Source organism: Euprymna scolopes, chromosome 15 (genome assembly GCF_053919585.1).
Source record: "Euprymna scolopes isolate OS-2025 chromosome 15, ASM5391958v1, whole genome shotgun sequence".
NCBI classification, from domain to species: Eukaryota; Metazoa; Mollusca; class Cephalopoda; order Sepiida; family Sepiolidae; genus Euprymna; species Euprymna scolopes.
Window position 1 is genome coordinate 112,177,981 of NC_136496.1, and position 15,291 is coordinate 112,193,271.

General features: G+C 30.9%; 1 protein-coding gene across 50 annotated transcripts in view; it reads right to left on the reverse strand.

Annotated features, from left to right (window-relative positions):
* LOC145294072 (uncharacterized) overlaps positions 1-15,291 on the reverse strand; it is a 616,260-nt gene that overhangs the window by 219,594 nt on the left and 381,375 nt on the right. For 34 of the 50 annotated variants that reach the window (XM_080141108.1, XM_080141084.1, XM_080141083.1 and 31 more), the window contains 2 exons: positions 12,826-13,037; positions 6,850-7,060 (listed from right to left, as the gene is read on the reverse strand). In XM_080141108.1, coding sequence (XP_079997234.1) covers positions 6,850-7,060; positions 12,826-13,037 — 423 coding nt within the window. The remainder of the gene's footprint in view (positions 1-6,849; positions 7,061-12,825; positions 13,038-15,291) is intronic. The other 16 variants (XM_080141121.1, XM_080141076.1, XM_080141094.1 and 13 more) reach the window with 1 other exon arrangement.

Here is a 15,291-nt window from a genome sequence, read left to right on the forward strand (position 1 = left end):
CAGACGATGATATAGTGGAAACGTTTCAAAAAAATACCCTCCCGGAGGAATAAAAAACAGTGCCACAAGCAAGAACAACTGTATTTCGTTAAATTTGATCAGTGTTTGTTTTTTTGCTTTGCTGAATTCTTCAAGATTCTAAGAATGAATTCATTCTTTGATACAACAGGGGCACATTCCTTTGGTTGAAAAGCACAAATGAGCAATAATACTTGACTTTTATTTTTAAGTTAACCAGAAATGACATTCTACTTGTCAATTTAAAAGGCTTCATAATCTATATAAAGGAAAAAAAGAATAGCAGCATAAATCCATGTTTATATGACTTGTATTGATCGGACTATTGTTGTCATCTTGAGTTTTATTTGTGCAACAGTTCGGTCGGATTGGCCTTCGACTGTCCTCAGGCATGTTGGTTGTTGTTTGGAAAAGAAAGAGAAAAGTTACTAGCTCCGTAGATATTTTTCATATTCTTTGAGTTAGTCTTTATTTTATGGTTATTGTTTCGTATTTGTGAAAAAATTGGTTGGCAAAGAGGGAGGCAACTCTGATAAAGATCTGGGATTGTCTCCTTTTTATCGCTGAATTTTTAAGGGTGTACAATGTTTGTTTTTTCTGTAATTAGAGGCTCTCAACTGCTACTAATTTCTACACTTGGTCTGCTTAGTAATTTTTTTCTTTTTTTTAGCATAGTGCTGCCTCTTTGAGTTGTCTAACCCTCCACCTTGCATCTCTGTCAATTATTTTGACCTCGTTCCACAAAGCGAAGTGTGTTTCTTTTTCTTTCCATATGTAATCAGCTAGTCCCAACTTTCAGAACTTTAGCATAAATCCAGTTAGAGAAGCTTTCCTAGACAAAGAATTATGTCATGATCAGCAGAAATGTAATGATCTTCTCGTTTTGAGACTGAAAGCTATCACTGAAGAATTCAAGAAGATTCAATGTATTTCATAAACCTGTTCTGGCATCTGATTGGTTCATTCTTTATCACACATAGTTATGAATAGAATTGCCAAATTTATGGGTGGATACCCTTGTATCATGCCAAAAATATTGTAACAAAAATCACTTGCAAATTTAAAAAAAATCAATCAGTGGATTAATCTGCCTGGCACAATGATTAATTTGTAGCTGTGTAAAATCTGGGAATAATTTGGAAATCTTTAAACCGTCAAATGGTGAAAGGCTTAAGTATTATGATATGCTCTTAAACCAAAGTAAATATGAATTTTTGAACATGTCCCATCGTATCAAAGAAAAAACTATTTTATTACTTCTCAGTATTTTCTTAATTATTTCAATGGTTTTATACAATTGGTGGTGTCTACTAATGCAGTCTTCTCTAGAAAATATTTTTTTTCATTAGTATTATTTATTCAATTTTTTTTCAGAACAATGTTAGCAGTAGTTTCCACTGGTATTATTTGGGTTATTCAGACTACTGTGCATATCTTAGATGCTATTTGTACAACATTTCAACTAATGTAATCTCTAACCATCTTCAGATACGGCTTATTGAACTCCGAGAATGCATACAATAGTTACAAATGGAACCCTTTATTTAATCCACAAATGTAGATTATTCTAGTTCCATCAACTATGAATGGATAAAAGTCTTAAGTAATTCAGTTATATTCTTAGTATCGCCTGTAGTGAGGATTGAACCTTTAACCTCCAGAAGACTGTTATTTAGAATTGATTATTACCTAGCACTTTATATGTTGCACAAATTTGTTTTTATTTCTCAATTTGTTTCGATTAACTACTTTATTCAGTTATCTAGATTCTTTTACAGGGTGATCACCGGGATGGTCACAATAGCTGTCGTAGATTTATTATTGTATTATTATTTATATTATTTTTACATCAATGATAGTATGCATTCTGCTAAGCAGGTCTTAACCAAAGACTTTCAACTAGAGATGATTCATAATTGCAGTACAAGGTGGAATGATAAAATTGTCGTCCTAGAAAAGACATGATTCCATTTCCATTTGATGAAAACTGGTTTTCTTTTTTTGTTGCAGACCATCTATTAGTAGGCCAGTTGTATACAAATCCCAAGAGCGATAGAAGCCTACTATCATGTCAGAGTGACACAATGTTCAACGAGCGAGATCAGAGATGTGCCGCTGTACAACACGTGCTCTCTACCGATCCAAGTTATAACAACAGGACCCTCAAAATGAAAATCTGGATGGTTCAACGCTTGAGGGCATAGCTCAATGAAGTTTCCAGCCACGGCTATGGTCTTTGGTGTGGTTTCAAGTGAGGACCACATCATGCCACCTCACATCCTTGAAGTCAGCTTGAAAGTCAACACCAAAGTATACCTGGATGTGCTGAAGAGCGTGTTGATCCTCTGGTGCAATCAGGTGCCCGCTGGCAGACCTTAGGTGTGGCAGCAGGACTTGGCACTGGCCCACAAGTCCAAAGAGATGCAGGCTTCGCTTCAGAAAGAGTACTACAACTTTGTACCCTTCTCTCACTGGACCCACTCCTCCTCCGACCTGAACTTTGTTTAGTCATATGTCAAGAACATCACCAACATGACCTCCCACAACACCAAAACCAGCCTGATCGCCACCATCCACTGAGCTCTCACCTGTGCTTGTGAAATTGATTTTTCAATAAGTTTTAAAATAAAGCTGTAGTGTTATTTTCTTTAGGGTAGTCACTTATCATTCCACCGTGTGTGTGTGTGTGTGTGTGTGTGTGTGTGTATGTGTGTATGCATGCACACAAACACAAGGTGAGCCAAAAGTAGGTGGACAATGTTGTAAACCTTCCTACCTAAGGCTATGTATAAAAATGTGCATAAAATTAGTTAAAATATTTATTTATAATTTATCATAAAAGTTATGTAAAAAAAAAAAAAAGTAATAATAATTATCAGTAATTACAAAAACGTGCGGTTAGTCTATGATAAATTATCACTCATAATTGCATCACACAAGATGGCATATTTTAGAAAGAAAAATTTTAAAGTTAATAAATTGCCATGCAGTCAGTTTAATGTTCTAACATTTTAATGAAAATAATTACATTATATGTATTTTTAGAAAAAAAAAATATATTATCAAAGTAAAATTTTATTTTTAATTAATTTTATTGAGTTTTATATTTAATCCTGATCAATTTTTATTTTTTTATTAGTCATAAATAAAGGTAGAGTAGTTCTTACTCATAGACCAAAGTCCTAATACTACTATACAAATTACATAGTACTAATTTAACAGTTTTTTTCCATATTCATCACTTTCAGATATTGTATATAAAAATCATTATACAAGTTGGTGAGTATTTGATTAATAGTTGTAAAATGGTACGATATTGATGTATGTGATGAAAGAGCATGTGGTGCTGTACTTGGGTTTGCTGGTTATGGTGCAATTTCATTCACCAAGTCAGCCGAGCAAAACCAGAGGGTAAGAAGAAATCTTCTGTTGATATTGTACTTACACTGACACGTCAAACAACCACAACTCAAAGAGTTGTAAGATGTTGCCATCAGATATTAGGTTGAATGACATCACTGTGAAACAAGCAGAATCAGATGCTTACAAAATTATACTTTCAGCAGCAAGTAACCAAAGAAAAAAATCAGCCAGCAATAATTACTCAACCAGATAAGGTCCAAAAAAGAGTCACCAATCTAATAAGTCCCATACTATTGGCCAAGCTCTAACCTCTGCCCCATTGCCGCAATGTCATATCCTGTCCTGTGACTGTTTTACAAGCATTTTAATGCAATGGGCTCCAATGAACTGATAGCACTTGTACCACATTGGTGTACATACAACCGACAAATTTGTCTAGCAGCAAAATCCCACCTCTTCACTGTTGAGGTCCATAGATGTTGGAAAGATTTCTACTCTAATAACTTCATCTCTCGGACTGCTAGACTTTGGGATTTCCTCCCTGTTTCTCTGACTGTATATTAACATGTTGAAGTTAAAATGTTATATGAACAAACATCTCGCTCATATCCTCACATAGTCCTTAGTAGAGATCAAAAACATTACATGTGATGAATGCCATCTTTTTCATGGACATTAATGAAAAACTCAATGATAATCAAGGGTAAGCTTCCTCAGGCTTGTCCAGACCCTAAAAATATCTCAGGAAGAGACCAGACTACAGCTTTAGATCAGATGGATAAAGAATGATCTCCCTACTTCTCGCCCTCTTACTAATATGGAAATCTTCTGAATCCACCTCTCTTGGCCTAGGAGCACCGTGGTTCCAGTGGATGACATTCAAATGCCAAGAACAGAAACGGAGCCATCAAAAGCCACTATGGTTAAATGGGGCTACAAAACCTGACCCAACTATCTGTAGATGTAGAGATGAGGACGGTATAACGCAGCACTACCTTGCCTGCCCTCTACCATCTTTTGTTTAAGTACATGCTCCAAAGAAACGCAATGAATATCATTTGTATATGCTCAGACTGATGATCATACGACATGAGCATTTCATGAACAAGGGAGATAAATATCTTAAAACTAGGTTGGGATGAACATTTGATTTGCTTCATAAATGTATTTTTTACCATCTTCCAGCACTCATGACAATGAAACCATCGTAAGATAATAATTGCTACAGAAACTGCATGAGCTGAAAAGTTTCCCCATCTTTAAATGTCATATCAATACTCAATGATTTAGACAGTGCTAAATCTATATTGACTAGTCCCCCATTAACCACTGCAGCAGCTAAACTGCAGTAATCGGTTCAACACTTACCTTCTACTGACTGGGGATGTAAACTGGAAGAAAACTTGATTGTGATTGCCATTGATCAACCACCAGCATCCCAGACACTGATGAAGTTGATCAGTTGTGGCTGTACAAAAGGATGGTGGAATGCTTGTGGTTGCAGAAAAGCAAGGATGGTTTACTTGGATATATGTGCACCCATTGTGTGGGTCAGACGTACAGTAACATTGCAACTAGTTTATCACTAACGATAAGAATTTATGAGAGAAATCGCTGTATAAACGTTTAATATTGTTTTATATTTTATTATATACTAGATCATTATCTTGATTTTGATTTTTTTTAATCAACTAAATAATCTGTTATTTTTAAACAATCTTGATTTTTGACTGCTGAAGAAATATTCAGTTAGATTATTTAAAAAGATATTTTATGTCATTAAAGTATGAATTATTTTCAAAACCAACTTTGTTATTTTATTAAGAACATTTGATTTTTTGAATTACTATTCTTAGATCTTGTTTAGTATTATTAAGTTTCCCATTAACTATCTTGAAAATTCTACGTTTACATTTTCCTAATTATAATCAAACTTTTAGCCAGTTATCAAATCACCTTTAATAAACCGGAGATGCAATCATTAATATACAAGTAGAGATCAGTTTCATAGATCATTTTGGATGTCACATTGACAAAACTCAAAGTGAAAATTTTTAGACTTTTCATATGTTATTCAGCATAATATGAAGAAGTTGAGCTGTTAGTTTGAGGATAAATGCCCATAAACTATTTAACTAAATCAATTACAATTAAAACTAATCTAAATAGGAACTTATTTTCATGCTAAATAAATTTTATAACTTAAATTTTCTTCCTTGAAATTTTTTTTTCTGTAAAAATGGTAGATTTTTACGTTAAAAATATGGTTGAATAATATAGTTCAAAAACATAATTTTATATAGAAAGTTTATGAATCAAACTCAATGACAATGCGATATCAGAGCACACTGTTGATAGAAAAACCATATGAAGCAAAAGGAGATAACTTTCCATTTAATATTTATCTAACAAATTGTATTGAATAAATGATAGTATCCAATACTAAAATATATAAACATTGTATTGAATAAGTATCTAATACTAGAATATATATAATTATTTACTATAATAATTATTAAATACCTACAGACATTAGTGTTTCATCCTTTCGGGAATCATCAGTGCAGGGTGTCACAATTAACACCAGTCGAGAGATTTGAACCCGACAACAGAAGTCATGTCTGGCTTCATTAGCAAGGACCCGATCAATCTGGCTACAGTCAACTGCGAGAAATACCGTTGAGATTTAAACATTTATTCTTTTTAAATGCTTTTAACATCAGTCAGAGTGATCTAATAATTATATACGATCTGCGCGCATATATATATATATAACATTGAACACTACACTAACTTTGCTTCAATACAATACATTAGGTAAACATTAAATTAAAAATTATTTAATTGATCAATATTTTCATTTTATCTACTTTTACCTTGTATGGTTTTCTATCAAATATCACCAATTTCAATAGCAAAACTTTCTATGCAAAAATACTTCAAGCAAACTACAACACTCTTTTGTATAATTTAATGGCTTTATATTTTTGAATTTCCTAGATTTAAAATAATTAAATGTGTTAATAAATATGAGTTTATATTTAAAAACAAATATTGCACGCTACATAATTAATAAGCGATAACATTTATATAATTTAAAAAAAATGAATTTAGCATTTTAAAAACAAAAAAAAATAGGATTTTTTTTTGATTTAACAATTTATTTGGACTTTTTGACTTAATTTTTTTTTTTTCCTGAAAAATTATTTTTTTCTTTCTGACTCGTTTTAAAAAGATGATTTTTTAAATAGGATTTTTTGTTTTTTTAAATTTTATTATCTTTCCCCAAAGGATCATGTTTTTTCTTTTTGACTCTTGAAATACAGTCGAACTGTTGCAAGTGACATGTCTGATATTTGCAAAAAAATATGTGCAGAGGATAAATTTATGAAACCGTAAAGCGCTGGGAAGAAAATGTTAGTTAGTTCATGCAGGAAAGTTCAAAGAAGCAGGCAAAAGTCAACTTACGCTTACCAGAAATACTGCATAACAGCCGCAGTGTTGGTGCATCTCCACCATATTGATTGATCATTCCTTTTTGGGCGGCCCTTGGTACTGGGATTGTTAAAGTTATTGGCTTGTGGAATTTACGGCGCCGTGGTTCCACCGTAACGATGGGACTGACAGCCACTCGATTACCGAGCATCTTGGCCACTAATTCTGGAGCAATCGGTTGAGCCTAGTGGTGTTGATAAAGAGAGCAGAAAGTCTTGGAATTCTGGCCACAGTTGAACACAAAAAGCTTTTTTTGGTTTAGATTAAAAGCATATATGTGCATATATGAGTGTGTGTGTGTGGACTTGAGAAATGATAAATTATATCTCACAATATAATATTGACAAATAGGTAAGATATTCAGGATTTTCATTTTTAAGAAACTTATTGATGCATTTTGCTGTCTGAAGCTTCATTCGATACAATTTTAAGCCGACTCATCAATTTTCAGGAAAATATTATACAACTTAGATGGGTTTCAAATTTTAGCCTTTATCAATTTCATCTCTTGTTTTAAATCTCTAAACTATTTCTTGCTTTCAGTATCAATTTTACAAGCAGAAAACAGACATGCAATAAAAAAAAGGAAAACTAATCAAGGTTTTGATAGAAACAGACAATAATACAAAGAATCTTATTAGAGTCAAAGTGAATAATGATCTAGAAAAGTCTACGAGTGACTAATGCTTACAAAATAAGCACCAAAGTAGAAGAACAGAGATTATATAAACTTTAAGAAAATCAAGACCAATTTAAAATTGAAATGGCATTAAATATGAAATCAAAAATAGTATTTGTTTTGTTCTTTGACATGACATAGGTGTGGTCAAAATTTAAAAGGTCATAATAGTATACACACAATCAACCAGGAGAGTAAAAAGTGGATCATAGGAAAGTAATAAATGGACCCTAGGAGAATCAAAAGTGGACCCTAGGAGAATCAAGTGGACTTTAAGTTTACTTTCGGCAGCCACATAACTCTCCCCTTTATTTTGTCCTTTCCCCATTCCATTAACAATATTTCTGACAAAGAGAGAAAGACTGCTGCTTTCTTGGTTGAAATCTATCCATCTAACACTTATTTTTGGCTAGTTTTTAACCTTGAAATAGTTTTTTCCCCACTCTTTACATCATATACATCATTATATATATTCACATGAATTCATGCCTTGTCTGGAATGATTTCCATTTTTTTTTTTCAAATCTGTTATTAATAAATAAAATTAAAAGTTATGGATTAAAGAACAAGTCTATTGAATTTAAGACAGAAAAAGTAATTGATAATACTGGAAATTATCTATCTGGAACTAATGCTTTGGAAGAGTGTGAATTCTGTCCTATATAAGTATAAGAGTACAGTAAGTATCTATGCATTTACTTGTGTAAGGTCCCTCACATAGTGCTAACCCAGTCAACTTCTGAACATACATCGGTCACAATGTCATACTGTGCTGGGTATTTAGTTCTCTCCACTGCGAGAAATGTGACACTAGGGATGTAAAGTGGGATTGAAAATTCAGCACTCCAAAGGAGGAACATTAACTCTTGTGCTAACCCAGTCAACTTCTGAACATACTACATTGATTGCAATATCATACTGTGCTGATGTCTCAAGAAAAAATTGAATTCATTCTTGTGCTTCATGAAACAGTTACGGATTTCAGAACAATAATCACAGACTTCACTGGTAATGAAGACTACAACATTACTCAATGGTCTGATATAGAGCTCGAAACAGAAATTTATCTCTAATAAAGTTATTCAACAGTAGCTAGAACAGATTCTTTATCCAGATTCTACAGTATTAAAGATGACAAGCTCTTAAAACATCATTGAATAACAATTAAAGCTGGTAGGATGAAAAATAAGAACAAGAACCTCATTGCTGAATAAGCATATAGAAGAACTGAAATTAGAGTTATATTAGGACTCCAAAGGTAGACCTGTACCTGAGTTAACATTAGCTGCTGATAGATTCAATTCATTCCTGTATGAAATGTTCCAGAATAACCAATTTACAAATTCTACTATCCAAGTAGATAATGCAAAACTACAACAACCCATGCGAACTTGCAAAAAGAATCTTGCATTCTTACAGCGAAAAAACGAAAACACAGGCTTTTGGTAAAAAGCCATATTAAAAGTGGGCAACCTCGTCCACCTGCATTCTAATGCCAGTAAGCATAACACACAAGATAAACACTTAGTAACGTTGATTGACAAATCAGATTTATACAATATATGCAAGTTCATCACGTTAAAATGTTATTAAATCCAACTATTTTTTTCCCACCACATTTATTTTAGTCAAACAACATGGTTGCAATAGTGCATATACTGAGAAACACTACTGTCATGCTTAAAATGGCCATTGGAATATCAGATGTATTGCAAGATTCTGAAAGCTAAAATGGTTGACAAACTGATGGAATTATTATCAAATCTAAATGTCTACTAGACACCACCGCCAATGCTGACCCCCTCCTAAACCTTACAACTTTTGGAGAGAACAAGACGGTTGCCTATAGACTTGAATGATTACATTCTATGAATAATATACCACAAAGGAATAAATAAAAGAAACCTCCGCTTGGTGATTTGTATCATTTGGATTATTCGCATTACTGTTCTCATCTTTGTTTCGATGGATGTAATCTCTGACTTTCTTCAAGTGTATCTTAGTGAACTCTGGAATCTGCAGGAATTTAAACCGGAACCCTTTATTTAATCCACAGAGGTAGTATGTTCTTGTTCCGTTAGCCATGACCAGATAGAAGGATCAAGTAATTCGCAACTGTATTCTTAATATCACCTGTGGCGAAACAGATAAAGTATTAAATAAAAAATTCAGTTCTATGTGACACTCTTCTGGAGTTTAAAGGTTCAATTCTCAGAGCAGGCGATACTAAGAATACAATGGCAAATTATTTAAGACTTCTACTCAGTCATAACTGACAGAATGAGAGCATCGATTAAATAATGCGTTTCATTTGAAAAACATGCAGAGTCCTCAAGTTTGACGAGAGACACCTGAAGAAGGTTGGAGGTTACATCGACCAAAACATTATAAGAATAACACTCAGGATAAGAACAAAAAAATCAGAAACATAATCTTCACTTGGTATTTTGCAAAAACAAAATTATAATATGCTAAAAACCATAGAAGAAAAATACAATTACATTTATTTTTTATTATCTAACTTATAAAATATACTCACGGATGCAGGTAACAGTATTATTTTACAAAACCATATAAACGAAAGCCATTCTAATAGCATATTTGCATACATGTCTAACTCTGTCTATAAAATAACTTGACTCCGTTTTGTAAATGCCACAGAACAAAATTTTTATTACCAATGATTAGCGCAAATAAAAAGTAATGTCTAGGTTGAATTAGGTTTAAAAGGCAAAACTGAAATAGTAAGGTATATCTTTTGCATTTTTCGAATGTGTCCTTATTTTATTAAAGAATTATTTTTCTCCAATCAATTAAAAAAAAACAAAAAAAAACTGATCTGATAAATCTACAATGTAATCAAATTTGTAAAAAGAAAAAAAAAATCAATATCTGTTTTAATATTTGTCAATATTTATTGCATATTTAATATAATTAGCTGATGCTTGTGTAGATTGGAGATTTTTTTAAAGCAACACATTTCAGGTGAAAACATTACATATTTATGTGTCCTGGTGAAATTATTATGAATTCCAAAAATTCTGATAAAAATGATTCAGTAGAAAAATAATTAGAAGTAAAAATAAAATTTATTGAATTTTATCATACGTTTTAAATGTGGAAGTGTTGTGAGACCAATTCAGTATGACAACTGACTTATGTCTTTTGACTTAAATTAAGGGTTCACCATTTTTTAAACACAAAATCTCAGAACATAATTGTGGATGATGGTTTTTGTTAAAATATACATCTAGCACATCTTTTTTTTCGTAATTTTTAGAATTTATGCAAATTTCGACATGACGCATAAGTATGTAATAATGTTTTCAGCTGAAATGCACTGGCTTCAAAGATCACCAATCATCCTTTATCACACACACACACATACATATATAGATAAAAATAATTGTTTAAAATATATCTAATTCACAACAACTAAAAATATAAAATAAAATGTAAAAGAAATATAAATAATTCTCTTTTTTTTTTAAATTTTTTCTTTTTAATGGATGCAGTGTATGAGGATGCTTAAACAGTAATTTTTACTGGCCTCAGCATTTGCCCGGAAGGCTAAAAATGAAGAAAATAAAGTTTTCATTACTACTTTTTAGCCTTATCTTATAAAAAAATAACAAATTACAAATTACTTATTCAAAAAACTGGTCACTTAATATGTGACAAGAGTGCGGCCATTTAACAACCTTCCTTCTGAGACCTTTGATTATTTGATAATTTAAACAAAATGATTTTTGGATGAACCGTTATTTGCATTAATTTTCTTCAAATCAATATCCTTGCTGTTGTTATCTATTTTATTTAGATGCTATATCCGCTAGTTTTTTTTGCTAGTATATTCAGTGCAAGTCCAAAATTCAACCTAATAAAAAAACAAAAACATGCAGATAAAAATTCTTTATGATCACAAAACGAAAATGTCATATTACATGTAAATTGATCAAGTAGTTTTTTTTTTTAAACTAAGAAAATCAAATTTTACAATTTTTAGAGATTAATGGTATATCATAGCCATTACAAAGCTGATTTTGATCTTAGTAGTTCGGATCGAGTTGTCTCCATTTATTTATTAAACATGGTGGATCAAGACACTCTTGCTTTCTGATAAAATTTAATGTTCTTAGTAAAAAAAACAAAAAAACTAACCTACTTGATCAATTTATGTGATTTTTTGAATATGATATTCTTATTCTGTGATAGGTATGTATATCAAGAAGATTTTTTCTGTAGTTTTTATACTTTTATTTTTTTAAATTAATTTGAACTCTGGACTAGCATGATGTATTCTTCAACAGATTTGTTGTTGCAATGGCGTTTGCCTTAGTTTGGTTGGGCCGGTTTCCTGGACTGCACTACATTCTGAGTTATGGCAGTCCATGGATAGTAGTCCTGAGCAAGCTCACATGAAATGGTTAATTAATTATGTTTCCACTATTGAGAGCTGAATATGTGGAAGTGAGTCCTAATGTCTGTCATTCATGTCCTCGGCCACACATGCATAGAAGTATGGAGGATTAGACTGCTAATGAATTCCCCCCATCCCTGGAAAATCAGCTGCTTGCCTAAGTCATCAAAGTATGGAGCATTATACTGCTCATTACATCCAATCCGGTGTGCTCCTTTTTAGGGAGCTGAATTTTCCTTAAATTAAAAAATGATCTTGTGTCTAACTGTCCTCGTGGGAAGGCAAGTAAATAGAGACATGGTCAACAACACACATTATGTCGGTAAAAAAATAATTTATGATTGGAAATTATTGAAATCTTTTAATATTGTTATTTATTCTGTTCACTTTGTCTTATATTTAACAGTGTTTCTTTTACAACACTTCAAACACAACTCCTTACACACTACTCACAATGCTTCAAACAAACTATAACATCCTCCTCATAATGCATTGAAATAGGGAAGTGAGTCCTAAAATGAATACCAATGCGGACAACGAATTCAATCCTTTCCATAGCAATACTTTCACATATGGATGTTGGCAACCTTCAAATAGTCCCACCTTATGCCAGCAATCAAGCCGGTTAAAAACATGTGATTCATACTCGTCTATTTTTATTTTAAGATTGGATTTTTTTTTTCTTAAAAAATTGTAAATTCTGAAAAAATAACATTACTTATGATTTAAGTTTAAAAAAACAAAATCACTTTTATTTTCAAATTGAAAAATAGTAAATTAAACATTAAGTTTAATCTTATGCAACTTCATAAATATTGATGTTTAGTAATAATAATCGATTTTGATTTACCTGAAGGCCAACAGGAATCTTTTTAGTGAGTGCTCCTTCTGGGAAAATTGTCTGAACTTGCGGAACAACAGTTGAACTGAGCATTCCACCTTCAGAACCAATCGTCTGGTTTTCTTGACGTATACGTGTCACGATGGCAAAGTACATAGGAAAATCTGTTGTTAGAATACGAGTGATTCTCTTAGCAGTGAGTTCGTCTTCCTGGTCCAGCTCTAATTAAAAGAAAAAGTGGAAACAAAATTAGCATCAAACATGCAAATAAACAACAAGTTGTCCCATTATGGAGAAATATATATATATATGTATAGTAGTCCAGCTTAAGAATGTATTTGTAGGATAAAAGCATAATATAGTGCTCAATAACAAATAGTGCTATTTATTTTAATATTTATTTATACAATATACATATATATATATATATATATATACGAACAAACAGTTAATAAAACATGTTAAAAAACACTTTGAAATGAGTTAAAAACATATATATATATATATATATATATATATATATATATACACACATGAAAAGTTAAAATTTACAACATTTACTTTCTGAACAAGGGATACAAAATAAAAATGATTATTTCCTTATTCCATGGAGTTTCAAACAATGACTTATCCTTAGAAGAAAACCAGTCAGCAAAATGACTTCTATAGACTAGCTGTTATTTTTCTGATTAGCACATAATTTGAAAACTTCAAAGTCTGAAAGTAATGTTCTAAAAATAATATATATATATCAAAAAGGATATTCATTTTTTATTTTGTATCCCTAGTTAGAAATATAAATGTTGTATTTGCAAAATTTTAACTTCTTTTCATATAACAATGCTCTGTCTTGAATATTAAGCTTTTTCATCTGGATAAGATTTTCCTATAAATATTAGTCTTGATATCTATATATCCACTTTAAGTTTTCAAATTTCTCAAATTGTAAACTTTATACTCTTTATATTGTAAACTAATATATATATATATATATATATATATATATATAAATAAAATATGTATAGAATACATTTATAAGTCAAATTACAACACAATATTATTAAAATAAACAAATATTAATTTGTTTAAAATTAATATTTCATCCTTAGAATTTTATACATTTTTTTTTCCTTGCCATGATGATGAATTGAACAAAAAATAGTAAAGAGTTGGCGTGTTGGTCTGTCTGTCGGGTTATTTTGAAATGCCAGAAGAAAAGATGATATGACTTTCATATCATGTGCTCCAAGCATTTATATAACTAGCAGGACACATGGAAATTCCACAATTGTATCATTTGTTTGTTGTATATTGGTGTTACACTTAAAAATATTCCCATTCTATGGCGATCCAGCACGAATGCAGACCCCATATTATAATATCAGTTTTGTTCAAACTGAAACATGCTTATCTAAGTATTCTCATAAATGTGGTTTCAGAATATTTTTGTTTTTCCTCACAACCCATTCTCTGAATTTATTATCTCATAATTATTTTAAGTTCTGATGAGATGTAATCACTGAAATGTGATTGCAGTTGTGCAAGTCAAATCAAGTATTTTTATAATATTCATAATTATTAATTTATATAATATTCATATTCTCTACTTAATATTGAGCACATTTGAATTAAAAAAAGAACAAATTTAAATTTTGTAAATCACTACTATATATTAGGCACAATATAATAATCAATAAAGAATTGGCTTTGTAATAATATGAAATTTGCATAAATTAAAATATCATGTTTAAGTGTATTTTATGACTGGGCAATGCCAGGCATCCTGCTAGTGTGTGTGTGTGTGTATATATATAGATAGATAGATAGATGTATACATTTTTAAGAGGTATTCACAAATAAATGCAATTTTATTATAATTTTGCAAATTATTTTGAAGTTTTCATTCTCAAATAAGAAAATATATAATTTTAATATATATTTTGCTGTATTTAACTCTTAATAGGTACATGAATTTTCCTAAGGTAGTAATTAAAGAGGAGATGTTAAATAAAATTAAAAAAATTTCCATTAAAAAGTTAAATAATATCAACTTCGAAATCAAATACAACAATAACAACTACACAAAGAAAATAAGTGTACATAAAACATGCATTATGTGAAAAATCACTTAAAAAACAAAAAATATTTGACTGAAAAACATTTGCCACAAGACATGTTTATGTAAATGAAGCTATTACAAATATTTAAATTAAGCAAGAAAGAAAATAGCAGTAAAACAAAATGTAGAAATAATTTTACAAATGATTTAGATTTTTTTTTTTTTTTTTTTTTTTTTTTTTGAGTTATTTCGCAGTATTTCAGACCATTATTGTCAGAATTGATGTTTACATTTATTTAGACCAATATGACTTAACTTTCTTCCGGGATATTTTTCGCATAACATATAGTGACATCTTTTTCCATTTTTGTACTAGGATTTTTATTCTCATTTTGGCCTACATTTTTCAGACGTGT